Source organism: Sardina pilchardus, chromosome 4 (genome assembly GCF_963854185.1).
Source record: "Sardina pilchardus chromosome 4, fSarPil1.1, whole genome shotgun sequence".
Lineage (NCBI taxonomy): Eukaryota > Metazoa > Chordata > Actinopteri > Clupeiformes > Clupeidae > Sardina > Sardina pilchardus.
The window spans coordinates 3510112-3527447 of NC_084997.1; the positions used below are offsets into that span (position 1 = coordinate 3510112).

General features: G+C 42.4%; 1 protein-coding gene across 2 annotated transcripts in view; it reads left to right on the forward strand.

The window, feature by feature from the left end:
• The first annotated feature begins 612 nt into the window (after positions 1-612).
• The window catches only part of ttf2 (transcription termination factor, RNA polymerase II), a 35238-nt gene continuing 18514 nt past the window's right edge, over positions 613-17336 (forward strand). Inside the window, exons 1-11 of one of the 2 annotated variants that reach the window (XM_062533762.1) lie at positions 613-728; positions 1215-1326; positions 2438-2527; positions 8488-8557; positions 8978-10201; positions 12096-12216; positions 12599-12784; positions 13003-13160; positions 13977-14058; positions 14261-14371; positions 15856-16006. In XM_062533762.1, the coding sequence (XP_062389746.1) occupies positions 701-728; positions 1215-1326; positions 2438-2527; positions 8488-8557; positions 8978-10201; positions 12096-12216; positions 12599-12784; positions 13003-13160; positions 13977-14058; positions 14261-14371; positions 15856-16006 (2333 nt within the window). In that variant the 5' untranslated portion in view covers positions 613-700. The remainder of the gene's footprint in view (positions 729-1214; positions 1327-2437; positions 2528-8487; positions 8558-8977; positions 10202-12095; positions 12217-12598; positions 12785-13002; positions 13161-13976; positions 14059-14260; positions 14372-15855; positions 16007-17336) is intronic. The other variant, XM_062533763.1, reaches the window with a different exon arrangement.

Sequence of the window (17336 nt, forward strand, 5' to 3'; positions counted from 1 at the left end):
TTGCATATTTCTAGAAAACTAAATCTGAACAATAGGTCAGCTTCAAAATAATTGCGGCATTTTGCTTATATATTGGATACCAAAAGCCTTTGCAAAGGGAATATTAGATATCACTTCATCACCTCAAAAATGAGGAAATCAAGTCAAGTCAAAATCAATGCGTTTCATGGAAGTACATTATGGTAGATGGGGTATGAAGTATGATGTTAATTAGATAGGCTATAGGCTACCTAGGGATCACAAAAAAACTTAGAATGATTAGGCCTACTATTGCAATTAGTTATACGCTAGATTTACTGGCCTATTGTATTGTGTGTGTAATGAGGGAAGGGTGCTAGCTGCAGGGGTGAATATGAGCTGCCTTAAGATTTCAGTTTTATTTGTACTCTTTTGTTCTATGTTTGTTTTCCTTTTGTTTCTCTGTCACAGGCATTGAATGTTTATGAATGTCTGATTTTTGTGTTTGTGAATTGTAAAATCAATAAAAAACTTTAATGACAAAAAAGAAAAAACTGTAAGCCTACGCTGTGAGTTTGAAACACTAGATGGCAGCAAAAGAAAAATCTCTCCAACCTTATTTCAAAACAGAGAAGAAGTGGACTGCGCGCGCGCATTGAATTGACGTAGGAAGGAAAATCTGGCTGTAAACCTGCTGTAAACGAAAGCTCAAAAGCTTTTTACATCTGAAACGATTGTTATTATGGAAATTGTGCGTTGTGACACACATGGTAAGTTGCGTTTCAGATCAATTTTGTGACAATTGTTCTGTCGTGTTTTGATTGAATCGGCTTAACATGTATTATATCCCCATTTATAGTAGCCTAACTAACTTCGATGGAGTTGCCTACCAGTAGTCATCTGATTACCGTTGTTGTACCCACTAATATCGTCTGGTCTGATATATTTGCTGCCAGTGAAACTAATTTATACCGCTACTCTGCTAGCTTACGTAAGCTAATTTAGTTTCACCAAAGATCCTTCATTACAAGATAGAGCCCTAGTCCCATTATCAGACATAAGCATAACACTTGACTTAACTGCAGTAAACGTCTTGCTGTGATGTTGGAGATTCACATGTCTGACCGGTGCCTCTTTTTTTTTTTTGACTGTTAGCCGAATTGTTTTCCTCGAACGTGTGCAACTAGGCCCACCTACGTTAGCCAAGCATACTAGTTTGCAGGTCCCAGTTTCAGTTAACGTGCACTTTCTTTAAGGAACTACATGTTTATTGAAAACTGGTGTGAGAGATGGACCAAACAAGGGGAAATCGTTCTACGTCTGTGCAGCTCGCCAGGATCCTCCTTGTGATTTCACCCATCCAGCGGAGTAAGTCTATTCCAGCCCTTAGTTTGTTATGGGCTACAGTAGCTTTGACTGAATCTTTCCACCACTTAATCCTAGACTCAGTTTGATGTCTTTGTTGAGTTGGGTTCTCCTGTCTCGTAAACAGAATACATTTCTAAACTAGAAAAGCACTCAGAGAGCGCAGACCTCCGCCTTCCGTTCTTCCTAGGTTGTCATACATTTGAACCTAAACTATTCAGATTGCCACCACGTGGCCATACCATGCCATTGCACCATTAACCATTTAACACATAAACGGCTCTGGTATCCCGACGGAATTACGGATCACCCCCAAAATGTAATCGTTTCTTTCTTGGGTCAAGCCTGACATTCGCTGAAAATTTCAGCGAAATCCATCCATTACTTTTGGTCCCCGATGAAAAGTCCTTGGCAGAGGTAAAATACAGTAATTGAATAGTCAAAAGTCATAATCAGTGCACAGTGTGATCATGTGACAGTCAGGTCATAATAGGCGAGTTCATGATGGCTGCGCAGCACAAGATGCACGTGGTTAAAAATCTGTCCACGTTGGTTTAGATGGGTGTGTTTACGACTCGGCAGTCGATATCACATGGCCTTAACTTATCGCGGGAGCAAGGCGTTGCAAGGCGGCTGCTGAGCAAGCCTAGACCCTGCCTTCATGACGTGAGGACTTTGCCCTAATTGGCTTTTACATCCCTGACGTATGTGCAGGTGTTTAGATGCCTCTTCATATCCACAAGGGTCCATGCGGGTCCGTGCCTCATGTTTCGTCACTTGGTCAAGTCTAGACTACAGGAAGTAGAGTGTACAACTTCATAGCAGTGTTTGTATCCCCTCCCCTGCTGTCACCAGCAGCTCTCGCTGCTGCAAGAGGTCATTTGGAGTTGAACTTGAACGCGCCTATTGTTATATCTTGAAATTACCAGAACATGGCAAAGAAAGTTGCCTGACCCAAAACGTTCATGGGGTGAAAAAGTGGTCAACAGACCACCTGTGATTTTTGTGATTTATGAAACTAGGCTATTGAACAAATCACTCGGCATGTGATGATGATGATGATAATGATGATGATGATGATGATACTGATGATACTCATACTCCTCTTCCTCAGCATCCCTCCTTCTCACTGTTTACACCATGAAGACTCTGTAGTTGAACTCCAGGCTCTCATTAAGTCTGTCGACAAATCTCAGCGTTACAGGTGTGTTTCTATGTGTGTGTGGGGTGTGTGTGGGGTGTGTGGGGTGTGTGTGGGGTGTGTGGGGTGTGGGGTGTGTGTGTGGGGGGGGGGGGGGCAGCATTTTCATCTGTGTACTTGGATGAGTTATCGTTTTTAAAGGAATAGTTCGGTATTTTACACTTTAAGCCTGTTTTCTGTATTGCCTAGCATGAAAACGAGTGTTAGACACCAAAATTTGGACGATTGAGCCTGTTTGTGGAATTTGGCAGCTTTAGAAAGGTTATGGTTATGGTTATAGTTATTTGGCAGTAGGGATGCACCGATCCGATATTTGGATCGGATATCGGCCCCGATATGAACAAAATAGCTGGATCGGGGATCGGAAAAAATGAGCAGATCCATGGGCCGATCCGAATTTAATTTAGTTTAAAAAAAGGCTGAGCCATGACGCTCAACCAGCCATTTAGCGCCACTGTAGCAGACAGCTCACTGCTGCGGGTTAGAGTGTGTCATCACCTCACTGTGTGCTCTGAGTGTTTAAATTCACGGATGGGATAAATACAGATACCAAATTTATGTCATAGGATCAAAAGAATGTCTATACTAACCTCCATTTGTCATAGATTAATTACGATCTTCATGCGTTTTGTTGCATTTAGGCAACACGTTTAATGTGTAGTCAACACAAAATAGGCTACTCAAACTAAACACATTGTAATTTTCATCTCATATATAAACTGTTCTTGGTATCAAGACATGGAAATGTTCAAATTGGCTGTTAAAAACTTCTCATTTATTGGATAAAACGTAGCCTACAACTTTCAAGTGCCGTTTACCACCATTCAAACTCCGTGTGAACTAATTAGTTTATCGTTGGGAAACTGCGGGACCGTACCACTATGAGTAAATAGAGGGGTTTCGCGGGTGACACCATTTTGGCAGGAGTGTTTCAATGTATGTCACTAATATGGGATTTTTATCTGCAAAATTGTTTTGATGGGAGAAAATTATGCATTTGTTGAGTTTCATGTCAGCTAGTTAGATTTATTATTTAGTAATAACTGTAAACTTGAATTTGAATGCTGTTCCAAGTTGCTGCTGGTGCACAACTGTTTATTTTTAATACAAGTAATGTAATCAATAATGATGATGATGATAATGATAATAATAATAATAATAATAATACATTACCTTTATATCTAAGTGTTATTTTGTTAGATTTTTTCTAAGGAAAGTACTGTTTAGTTAGGGAAAGAATGTTTAAGTCAAGCCTGACGCTTTTAGTCTTTTCCACATGGTGAGGTATACAGTTTATTAATTAACAATGGTATCGGATCGGTATCGGATATCGACCGATACGCAGATCCCAGGCATCGGTATCGGTATCGAGACTGAAAAAGTCGGATCGGTGCATCCCTATTTAGCAGATGCCTTTGTCCAAAGCGACATACAAATAGATAACAATACAACTTAAATTAACAGTGAGCAATTACAAATTAGGGAGAATAGCAATATTATCAATAAAACGGTATAAAACAATCATTATAAGCACTAACCTAATGAGAAATAAAACAATGAATATGAGAATAGCAATTAAATAAGTCATTCAATTAATCATATAATAACAAAAACTATGGCAAGTGAATTCTGCCATCCACTTAAATTGGCCATTTACGCGTGGTAGAGAGAATTGCGCGTTTTCGGTGGAGCAACCCCAAAATCTGGGCGTTTCTTATATATACAACTCTTGCGCGCATTCTGCCATGGCTTAAGCACTTTTCCAGCTACGCACTCTGGAGGGCTGGAATAAGGTCGAGCGCCACTACAAGGTGAAACAGCATATTGCTCATGTCGGCAGAAGGCCTAGTTCTAAATACATGTAGGCAACACGGAATTTACAAATTGACATTACAGTATCAAATGTGATGCTTATAAGCTGATACAGCTTCATGTTTTCCGCATTACAGTGTCACACAGTGGTAGCCTGGAAAACCAGCGCCAACTGCTGGACGGCAAAATGTTTTGCCTGCATTTGGGTCTGGCCTCGGACCACTGTACATTTTGAAAACACTGCCCTGAATCTGGCAGATGGCAACTAAACCAATCACAACGCAGAGATGTGTTTTGAATCAACGCGGGCGGGGTTTTGAGGGAGCGTTGGCCTATAGGCACAGACACGGTTTGAAAGACAACGGGTTGTGCTCATCAACAATGTTCCGTTGTATCCATTCATCGAGGCCAGACTAAATTAGACATCCAATCCATTTAGGCTGGTTTATCAGGCTAACACAGTGGCATATTTCGCGCCATTACCTTCACTGGCTTCATAGGCTACAATGTTAAATAGTGAAAATCCCGTTATTTTTTTGTCAAAGTTCATAAGCTAGTAAAAAGATGTCTTCTGTAAGCCTAAACAGAGCCCAGCCAAGGACTCCAATAAAATGTTGATCAATTTTGGCCCCGGCAGTGGCGCAACTGGCTGGGGCACCTGCACCGTACGCTGGCGACCCGGGTTCGATTCCCGCCCCGTGGTCCTTTCCAGATCCCACCCCGACTCTCTCTCCCACTCACTTCCTGTCATTCTCTCTACTGTCCTGTCCAAATAAAGGCATAAAAAGCCCAAAAATAAATCTTAAAAAAAAAAAAAAAAATTTGATCAACTTTGAGGGACTGCTATGACCATTCAGGATCATCCAGACTACTCGTGGTGATTTTACTGCATACTCTTCCTATTTATGCACCAGCCTGCAAAAATTGAGTTTCCTACAGATTCTAGTTCTTGAGCAATGAGCTTCTGAACTTTGACAAAAAAAAGAGGCAGAACAAATTTGACACCCCCCTCCCCCCGTAAAACTGGCTGTTACTTGAAAAGTATTGATCTTGGCGCAAAAACATTTTACAGAGCGTCTCCTGGTTAACATAGGCACGCATGGTATTTTTTTCAGATTTTTTTCAGACGCAAGTGCGTTTGCTCTGGTTGATTTGACGTGGAATGACCCTATAACAAACGTCAAAGCAAAAGTTACATTTTGTGAAGTAATTTCTTTGTAAGCTATGTGATGACACCTTTTTACTGCAGGCAGTTCTTTATTCAGTTCACCTTGCATAGGTTTTCAAAATCAAAGACTGGTTGGTGTTCTTTCTGGATTTAAATGGCATTCAGAAGGTCAAAGAGAACGTTTTCAAATCAACCTAAATTAAGGAGGTGGTAGATTAGTCTGGTTCTTTTTTTAATATAAATCACGCCTCTTTCATAAGTCCGCCTTGATTCCGAATTTGCGCAGTGTGGGTGTGACAGAAGCGGAGCTGGGAGAATCTGCTTAACAGAGAGGCGCGCAACAGAAATGCGTTAAAAAAAAGCTTACGCGCGAACGGGAGAATTACCCCCTTAGTGTATATTAAACAAATATGCCTTAAGACCCCTCTTAAAATATCCAAAACTGTTGCTGGAACGGAGAGCACTGGGCAACTCATTCCACCAACATGGAACCACTGAAGAATAGGATCTACAATTTGACCTAGCATGTATGGTTGGTCGACATTACAGATGCCCCTCAGAAGATCGCAATGGGCGGTTGGGAGTGTACATCTTGATCAAAGAACTGGGGCCTGTACTACGAAGCTGGGTTACTGGCTTAGCTGGGTAACTTCGAGAGTAAGTTTATCACGTATGGCATAACTTCCCGGTTAACCCGTACTACGAAAGGTGGATAGGTTTTAACCGAGGTATGCTGCCATGGCAATTTACGCTGCATCTCAAACCTGCTCCGAGCAGGTTATGCTCTTGGTTAACCCGAGGTTTGCGGTTAACCACACCCTTAACAGGCGAAGTACCACCCCACAATTTCGACGTAGGCTGCCTGGAAGATCCATTGTTGGAGCGCAAATTGTAAGCGCCTCTCTTCGCAAGGCGAGGGTTTTTAAAGACCGCCAGAATCTTTCTCCATATAATATTCTCTATGAAAGATAGCCTATACATTCTCAGCCAAGGGAATTCGTTGCATTTGTCAGCTGATCGAGGCATAGTGGAGGCTATAAGCATAGGCAATATAACATAATTTTCATAATTAAGAAATATTAATGCAAACTATAACTAGGCCTATAAACCCTCTGAATATTTTTGAGTTTCATTTTCACCAGCGGCACTGCCGTTGCATCTAAAATGTTCACAGGATTAGGCATAGCCTACACTAAATCAGTCAATGGGGCTAAACATTCAATTATCATTATTAATCTACATGGCATGAATTATGTTGCATCTGTAGGACTCTTATGAACTCAAACTGTATCTATTTCAACACATTTCAGACATTCCGCAAGCTATTAATCCTCTGTAATACATAGGCTATTTAAGGAACATGAAATAAAACTTTACTTTGCTGCCGACGTATTTGATATGTGTTTTAGAGTGGGTTTTAATTCCTCGCACTTTTTATAATCATTGCGCATTCCTTATCCGTAAAATAACGTGATCGCGTCATGATTAAAAGTGGTGGCTTTGCACTGCAACCCGTCCATTTTATGTGAACGCGCACCAACTCGGATGAGGTTAACCCCAGTTCAACAAATCAACTTCTTACTCAGCGTCGTAGTACCGATTAACGCCAATGAAGATAACCAACCCCAGTTTAGCAAAGTAACCCTGGGTTACATCTGGGTAGGTTGAACTCCCTTCGTAGTACAGGCCCCTGAAGTAGCTGGGAGTAGATCCAGTCAGTGTCCTAAAGGCCAGAGTGAGAGATTTAAATGTAATTCTGGCTACTATAGGGAGCCAGTGGAGAGTAACTAGGAGAGGGGTTACTTGTGTCCTCTTCGGCTGATGGAAGACCAGTCGTGCCGCAGCATTCTGAATCAACTGTAGTGGTCTTAATACACAAGCAACATTGGTCGCTTTGTGCATGGTCTATTCTGTCCTTAAAACACCCCTAAACGTTTGTTTTTAAAAATGTGCAGCTCACCGAGTGGTTACTGGTCTTCAACGATCTTCTATAGCAAGTTTCGCAGTGAAATTCAAATTCTGTTGTGTTATATTAGGCACACACGGTTGAAAAAGTACTTCCGGGATTTCGAAAATCCCTGATAACAGATGACAGAAGCTGTATTTCGCTGCTAAACTTGCTATAGAAGATCGTTGAAGACCAGTAACCACTCAGTGAGTTACTGGTTTAGGGGTGTTTTAAGGACAGAATAGACCATGCACAAAGCGAGCAATGTTAAAGCCATACAGAGCTCCATTCTAAATCTGCCAAATTCCACAAACGGGCTCGTCGAGATTTCGGTGTCAAACACTTGTTTTCATGCTAGGCAATACAGAAAACGGACTTAAAGTGTAAAATACCGAAATATTCCTTTAAGTTGAATAATATCTTTTCAGTGAATAGCAATACAGTGGGGAACACATGTATTTGATACCATGCTAAAACAGGAATATAAAATCATCATTTGACAATTGATCTTAATGCCTTAATTAAAAAAACAGTAAAAATGATTTGCATTGAGCTCAATGAGCATCAAACAGGCTAATAGGCCTACTGGAAAAAGCACCATGGCAATCTCTAGCTATGGTGAAGGGTATGTGATGATGTGGGGCTATTTTAATTCCAACAGCCAAGGGAACTTTACCAGGATACATAATATCCTGGATCCATGAAATAGCTGGCCTTAAAAAATAAAAATCGGCCTGCCCCTATGATAACCCTATGTGTTAAATTCCCATAGGGTTACATAGGGGGTCAAATACTTCCTTCCCCCTAGCATTTAGGAAGAGCATTTATTTATTTACGATACATTCTTCAATCACAAAGACATTGAAATAAGACATTAAGATCAATTGTCAAATGAGGATTTTATATTCCTCTTTTTAGGCAACTTTAGCATGGTATCAAATAAATTTTCTCCTCACTGTATGTGTGTATTTGTGTGTGTGTGTGTGTGTGTGTATCTATGTGTGAAGCAATCTGTCTCTCTTTCTCTCATCACAGGTTGTACTTCCGCTGTGTGCTGGGAAAGAAGGAAGGACAGAAGTGGTGCGATAGTGTTCCCTGGAATTCCGTAAGATTCCTCCTTATTTGACTCCCTTGTTCCAGCTCTGTCCCCAAATTATCTGTCAGTGTCTCATGAGCTACATTTTGACTGGTGTATGTATAAGCAGTTATTGTCTCAGACGAGCTGTGCTTTTCCACTAAATCTGATTTGTCTGTGTGAAAAGTAAATGTCTACATGTCATTGATACTATTGGTGCCAATTAATGATGATGGTCCATCATGGTCTGTATATTTGACACAGCAACTTTTCAAAACATTTAAATGAACTCATTTGTTTTTTGTTGCTCTTTTTGTTCTAGACCCACATGATAATAAAGCAGTACAAGTAGTTACAGCAATGCCAGTAGTGGCCACAGTAGTAGACATAGTAGTAATGGTAGATAGAGTGGTAGTAGAAATATTAAGTCTGTATTTTTCTCAATGACAGAAAGACCCTGAGAAAAGGAGTCCTTTGGCAGACAAACAGCTGCAGGCCTCCAGCCTTCCTGCTGTGAGGAACCCCTTCAAAGCCCCCAGCAAAACGGACCAGAGCTCAGAGTGGAGGAAGCTGCAGGAACCGGGGGGGAAGGAGGGGGATGCAAGGAGCCTAGAGCAGGAGAACCGAGTCCAAGAGAAGAACAAAGAAGGAGAACGCCATGGCAGCAGCGGAGGAGGGGGTGATGGTCGTGATCTCGAGAGGGAACGAGAGCGAGGGTGTGGAGGTGGAATGGAGGAATCTGGAAAGGTGGTTGAGAAAGAGGGGTGTAGCAGTGGAGAGACCTGGAGGGCCAAACCGCTGCCTGCAGGGATGAAGATAAAGAAGAGAGTGTCTGGAGAGGAGGAAGAGGAGAAGAAGAGGAACGACAGCAACAGAACCACCGGAGAAGGAGAAGGAGAAGTAGTGGAAGAAGAGGGCCGTCAGGAGAGAAGGAAAACTGACGCCACCAACGAGAGAAGCACTTCAGAAGGGAAGAATTCTGCAAAAGCACTCAGTCCCAGCTCTAAAGCTGCCAGTGAGCAGACCACAGAGGATCAGTCTGGAGCAGTCTCGCCTCACGAATCCACCTCACACAGAGACAAAGACAAAAAACGGCATGCTGGGAAATCTCGCACCTCCGACTCAGACACGGACACGAACACTGCAGCAGCCAGACATCCTCACTTGGTCGGCAGCAGCAGCACGGACACGAACACTGCAGCAGCCAGACATCCTCACTCAGCCGGCAGCAGCAGCAGTGTCCGTGTCAGCGGCTCTGGTGTGGAGAAGACCCAGAAGGCGTCCAGCGGGACACCGGATAGTTTTGCCTCCATCGCCGCTCTAGCAGCCCAGAACAAGCCCAGCTACGCAGCAGAGAGGAACCAGGGGGCCCACAAGACTCCACGGGACCAATCTCAGAGAAGGAGCCCAGTTGAGCTGAACGATGACGACGATGAAGATGATGATGATGATGATGAAGAGGAGGAGGAGGAAGGGAAGGATGGCAGTGGTGATGTCGACGATGATGTCCAGTTGGTGTCAGTGCATCCCGGGCCCAAGAAGAGCTCCCCTGTCCGCCCACCCGCTCCCATGCAGAAGACTCTCACCTCGTACTTCCTGTCCGGCTCCAAGGGGCAGGAGAAGGACCCCCAGGCCCTGCACAGCCAGCTCAGTGCCCAGCTCAAACAGAAGAAGGTACAGTTGTGTGTGTGTGTGTGTGTGTGTGTGTGTGTGTGTGTGTGTGTGTGTGTGTTCTGTTCTGTAGCAGGGCTGTACACTGCGAGCAGGTCGTCACAAATGCAAGTAAAAATATATTAGTGCGAGTAGAAACAATTAAATGGGAGCACGCGTGCGAGTACTGATTTCAACCCTTTTATTTGCATTTTGCTCCTAAAATGAATCCACACCAAGTGGATCAAAGTATAGTACCATTTCCGCGCATCTGTATACAAATTTCAGAGTTGACAACTCTTACACACCTGAAATGTCACTCCAAATCCATTGTTCTTTTTCTTCAATCTGTTCGTTATCAGTTGGTGACTATGTAGTGATTACCGGTGAAACGGCAAACCATGATAAAAATGTTGACTATAACAATTGCTGTGTTCATTTCAAATATTATTATTATCACGGTTGATAAACACGGTGTGGAAACCGTGTGTTAAATTCCTCCCAGCTTCACCCCAGCCTGTTTGATACACGCCTGGTAGACTTCCATGAAAGAAAAATGGTATCCTACGATTCTGTTGTCTAAATGATGGATTTAACCACGATTCGGTGTAGGCTACACCTGCTTTAAAAAGGCGGAATATTTTCATTGCAAATGTGCGCTGTATCATATAGCCACTCTGCGTCTTTTTTTTGGAGGTTACGTTCATATTAAATCCATTCCACTAACGTTATCAGGAGAATACTTTGAGCACTGGTTGTCACTCATATAACAGATGTACAAAACTCCAAGACGAGTCATGGTAGAGTAAGTTAAGCACCCAGCCAATTAAACATGACCAAGGAAAAAGTGAACGGGACAACTCACAATGCCATGCCACGGTGGGCTACCTAAATCATAGAAGCTAACATTGCTGGACACTCATCTTTTCTATTACACCAGAAATATTTGTCTTTACATTTGTTAGTTTTTTTAACATTTAAGTTGTTTAATGAAAACATGATGTATCCTTGAACCCTTGACTCTTTTCCTAAAACCGGATGAAACCTAATTATGTTCACGTATGCTTCTTAAAGTGACAGGCACTCAATTAGACCTACACACCACCCCTGTACTATCATTAAAGACAAGTGTAATCAATATGAAGTATTCAAATTACTGAATATTTTAAGCTATAAGTAATTAAGAAGATCCTAAAATGCTATAAATTGTTAACAAAATGTGTACAAATTCTGAATTCAAAATATGAAATAGAAACAAGACAAACCATTTTCTGTGTGTGTGTGTAGGGTTTGAGCAGAGACTAGGATTGCCACTGCTGTGAATGATCTGTATCCTGCTTAAGGCAATAAGGTTTTCAAGGAAATTTCATAGTGCTCCTAAATTGTTTTCTGTGCTCCTAAACTTTTTCATTTAGGAGCACTTGTGCTCCTAGTGAAAAAGCTTAGTGTACAGCCCTGAAGAGGACACTTCTTAATTGTGACGAGGGTTCTATGTGTGTGTGTGTGATGTGCGAGTGATGTTTAGCATGGATTTTGGCCCAACTGTATAGTAGCAGACACAGTAAAAATTGATGAATTTTTCCATAGGTCTCACAAGTAGTTAAAATAGTGATTTTATTAAATGTACCTTGTTGCAACAAGGGTTGTGAAGTCAGTTTGACCGCAGGCTGTTTTTGTTTATAAATGACTGATCGTGGCAAATATCACTGCCGGTTTTGGTCCATGGACTGTTTCCAACCCCTGTTGAAGAAGATATTTTAACAAGTTAGTTATAACAAGTATGGAAGACCTGTGAATTGTTGATTTACAACTGTCCTAATATGTTTCCCTCTTTCTTATATTATATTCTTGTTTCTCTCTCTCTTTCTCTCTCACACATATGCACACACACACTTCCCATGGCTGTGCTCTGTGGCAGGCCACTCTGTCTATGGTGAACGTGTCGGCGCTGCCTGATAAGGGCCAGAGGCTGAGGAGTCAGGTGAAGGAGCTGGAGGACGCGCTGGACTCGCTGAGTCTCACTCCTCTCACAGAGTCTGGTAAGAGGGAGTCCTCCCTGCACTTAATGACCTCTCTTATTGATCCATATGAGGCATTGATTATAGTTATTGTTGTTTATTTGGTGTAAGTTGATTAAGTTGACTTTCATATACATGTATTTATGTCATTAAACATTTGTCATGATGAACCAAGGGCACATAATGCAATGCAGAGAAGCATTGTAAGACACTTTTCCAGAGAAAATCATACCTATCGTCTTTTGTAAATATCAACTATTAAAAGAATTTTGTCAAATTATTTAACTTTAACTTCAATATATGATGTTTTATAGATTTATTTAAGTTTTAAGTTCAAGTTATGCTTTTTAATGGTAAAAAAGAAAATATCAGAGTGGTGTTTATATGATGGGTCTGGTTTCAGAGTCACAGGAGGAGGCTAAGGAGGAGCAGAAGCCGTCTTGTGTGTCCAGCCCTTCCAACCCCTTCAGCCGTGCGGGTGGAACCATCCTGCTCCCCAGCGCCCCGTCCCCAACCCTCTATGAGGCCCCGCAGTCGGCCAGCTCTCTGGGGCTGGGGCTCAGCCAGGGTTACTCTCAGATGTTCGGAGGTATGGACTCTCCCGCTCTCTCGTGAGCTCAGACACGGACTCTTTTCTCACTCCCCGCCACGGCCATTTGGTTCACTTCTTATTTGTCCACTTCTTTTTTCATTGTACCTCAACCAATTAAATTCAACTGTAGCAAAGGCTATTTCCTAGACTGGTAGGGTAGCTTACAGTACTGTACTTACTCTGTTCTTCTCCCTCCCCCACCCCTCTCCGCTCAGTGGACCCCCAGAGTCACACCTTCTACGGGGGCAGGATGACCGACAGTCGGATGATGGCCATCCGTAACGCCACCACCGAGACCATCGACCACCTGCACAAGTCCCTGGAGACCTGCCCTGGCCCAGACACCGAGGTCAAAGACCCCAAAGGCATCAAGGCAAGACGACACACACACACACACACACAGGGGCTATGTCCGAAACGGAAGGCATCTGCCTATTGCCATGCTGCCTTCACTGCCTTGCGAGTGAGTTGCCGTAGATGGCAACAAGGTAGCAGCTGCAAACTCCATTTCGGACAGCCCAGCAAGATATCAACATAGAACTTCGTTGCCATGTTACCACAGCTGTGCTTTAGGTGCGTTAGCGTAAATCAATGCAAATTACTTGCCACTGATGTGGTATGACCGGACAATTTCTGGAAATGCTTTAAAAACCTGACCAGCCGCGCGGTTCACTTGTTAAGACTCCGGGGATGGTGTTGTGGAGGAGAGGAGTCGAAATTTGAAGTATAAACATGCTTTAGACGTGTAAACAGACCTATCGTGATTTTTGCAAGTTAAATACAAGGAGGTGAATGGAAGCATTTTACCGTTCACTGACATCATAGTTAAATAGAACTTTTGGCAGCATGAAGGATACATCTATGCTGCCTTCAAAACTGGGCAAAACGAAGGTATCTTAGAAGCGTTTTTGATTCGGACGTGACACGATGCCTCGCTCCCCTGTAAGATATCTTAGAAGGCAGCATTTTTGCCCGTTTCGGACACAGCCAGGGAGAGACACAGACACAAACACCAAGAATTCTAAATAGCACAGTCAAGTGTCTGAATACGCATTCATATCACCACAATACTTGTAACTCCTCACATACAAATATGGGAATATTTAACCAAATGTAGATGTGTTTTGCATATGGTCTTCATTGACAGGGTTTCCTCTTTTAAATGGAAGTCTGGTTCTCCTATGTTCAGGTGCAGTTACTTCCTCATCAGAGACGGGCTCTCGCTTGGCTGCTGTGGAGAGAGGACCAGAAGCCGTGTGGGGGAATTCTGGGTAATATTTACATTTACTGGTGTGAAGGTGGGGGTGTACATGTCCACATTGTTCATTGTTGTTGCACACTAGCCTATGTTGTTTTGGTTAAAGCACATTTGGTTGTAGCATTTGGTACTTTCACTCTGGTGTGCCATGACAAACATGTGTTGCATGTAAATGCACATGGTTTTGTTTAACATCTTGTTGATGTGCACTCCAGCGGATGACATGGGTCTGGGAAAGACGCTCACCATGATCGCTCTAATCCTGGCTCAGAAGAAGTCCCAGGATGAGAAGGACCCAAAACTGGAGGGATGGATCTCCAAACATGGTAATAGAGCAAACATAAGGCGCGTTTCCATTTGCGAGTTAGGGGTAAAACCGAGGAGGCGGTAACTTTTACAGGAACCTGCTTTCAAGCAGTCCTATCAGTCCTTTGCGTTTCCATTAGAATTGGACCCTGGTCAAACTCGCCAGCCGAATGCGGCACTAATTTGATTAACTAAAATTGCATAGCAGCTGCAGCAATATCACACTGATACACCTTTGCTAAAGTCTTTATTATCTTTTACTTACGTGCAGAGACAGTAGCTTAAACATTCTTATTCCCTAAATTAGTCTATCCTCCTCAGAGGCGAAAAATAAACTATTTTGAATCAGCTTAGCCTATTTTACACATATGCACTAATGTAGCACGTATAGTAAGCTCACGCATAATTTGTTTTAAGCATAGAGCTAGCGCATTAGTGTCTGTTGCCTGGTGGACTATAGGCTATCTTACCATATGATAAGGCTTAGGCTACTTGTTGACACTTTTCAAGAATAGGCAAGCTATGAAGAAAAAGGCTGAAGCAGCACAGGATGGGAGCCTCTAGCCTCGGCCTCGTTTCGACTCACAACATGAATTTCTGTCAATTAAACCACGCTATTGTCTTAGCAATACAGATTTATTGATGGATAGCCTCATGTATTGTGATGTCTTAGTCCCATGTTACGGGTTCTTCTTCCACGCATGCAGTGAATTGATTTGGATGAGTCAGACAACAGTAACTTGCCTGTCTTCAGCTTAAAGTTAAATTAATATAATCGCAATTCTAACCAGTAAATGCCTATTTTTAGCGGGCATTGTTCATCCAGTGTTGGCTACCTCAATTCAATAAGCCAACAGCCTAACTTGTAATGAATTCAGCTGTAACTGATATCTGCCCTGCTGTGTTTAAAATAAATGTGCTTGTCGCCTTCCACTCACACATCGTTTACACCTCGAGTTCTTTCAGGGCCGGCACTGAAGTACCTACCCCAGGGCAGGTAGTCCGTTCGGCCCTGTAATAGTTCCCGGAATGTCGCGTTACAGGGCCGTTCCTGTAATGGAAACGCGAACAAAAGTTCTGAACGTCCCGAAAATCAAGTTCCAGTTCCAATAGTGTAAACGCGCCTATTCTGTCATACTGCTCATGTCTCAAGTGATATGATGATGTTTTTGTTATTTAAGGTTTTTTGTTGTTGTTAATTGCTGTTACTAATTGTGTACATAGCACATTATAGGTTCCTGTTTCCCATCTGTATGTTCACCTGTCATGCATATGTATTTTACAGGCTTTTTGTCAACACGCATTTAGTATAGGGTATACTCTTGCTTTTAGTGTGCACACACATGTGCATTGAGTTTAGTGTGTTTGTGTGTGTTTGTGTGTGTGTGTGTGTGTGTGTGTGTGTGTGTGTGTGTGTGTGTGTGTGTGTGTGTGTGTGTGTGTGTGTGTGTGTGTGTGTGTGTGTGTGTGTGTGCGTGTGCGTGTGTGATTGTGGTCCCATCAGACTCGTCTCTGGTGGTGTCCCAGGGCACTCTGATCATCTGCCCGGCCTCGCTGGTGCACCACTGGAAGAAGGAGGTGGAGAGGCACATCAAGAGCAGCCGCCTCAGCGTCTACCTCTACCACGGGCCCAACCGCCAGAGAAACGCCAAACTGTATGAGACACACACACACACACACACACACAAGCAAGCAAGCCACTGTCCCAACCTGGGGCCTGTTGCACAAAAGAAGAATTAAGACAGCCGGGATAATAGTGAGCTGCGCTCAATGAATCCAAAACAAGAGCATACAGGCTTAATTGGTTGCACAAAGACCAAACCAGGGGCCTGTTACACAAAAGCAGAATTAAGACATCCGGGATAAGTTTCTGAGCTGCGCTCAATGAATCCAAAACAAGAACATACAGTCTTAATTGGTTGCACAAAGACCAATCCAGGATGAGCAGACACGGATTCATCAAGCCAGGTGTAAGTTATTCGGTATGTGTGTGCGTTCTCGTTTCTCCACCAAATAACTCAAGGTTGGAATAAAAAAGACGCGAAAAATAGCATCTTGTACATAAAGTGAACAACCGCTTTTGATATAGATTAACAATGAGGTAAAGTTGTACTTTTTTGGATGGGGGATCATGATTATTTCTGTTACATAGCAGAGTAGGTGTGGCAGATCAACTGAATGCAAATTTACGTATGCACCCACGTGTGAGAGCTTCCTTGTCTCGGCACGCAACATCATTAAGAAAGCACTTTGCCACCGCAAAGATGCACAAAGTATGTCCTATACAGTACCCTCCAGAATTATTGGCACCCTTGGTAAAAGTTGACTAAAAATAGGTATAAAAAATAATCTTTAGGTGATTTATTGTACTCCCACAATGAAAACAATGAGGAAAAATATACCCTGCAAGGCAAGCAAATTTATTCTGAGAAAAAGGAAAATCTCATAAAGAAATAAATATTTTTAACAAAAACAGCTTGCTCACAATTATTGGCACCCCTGAAACATATTATGTACAACATTTAACAGGAGCATGTTCCTATGTAAATGCAACGTTTTAAAGTAAATCAGTGTCTGTGAACTTTCAGAAGTAGTTCATGACGTTCTTTTTCACTATGGTATGAAAATTAAGTCACTCAGAGGCTAAATCCTCTAGTCATTTTTCAACATTGGAGAGACAAGAGAATACACTAAATTGAAATAAAAATAAATTGTGCTGACATTTTTAAGTAAGAGAATGTCTATGGAAACTAGGTATTTTGTTGAAAATGCCTATATTTCCAGTTAAAATGATGACTAAAAGGTTCTAATCATCTGGAAATGTGGCAAACATGCTTGGACAAAGACCCATGGCTATTTTGCTCCCACGCACAGTATGGAGGATGGTATGATAGGCAAAAAAAATCCATAAGAACCACTGTTGAGAGTTACAGACAAAGCTATCATCTTGGGGTCACCAAGTCCCCCCCCAAAAATCTTCAAAAG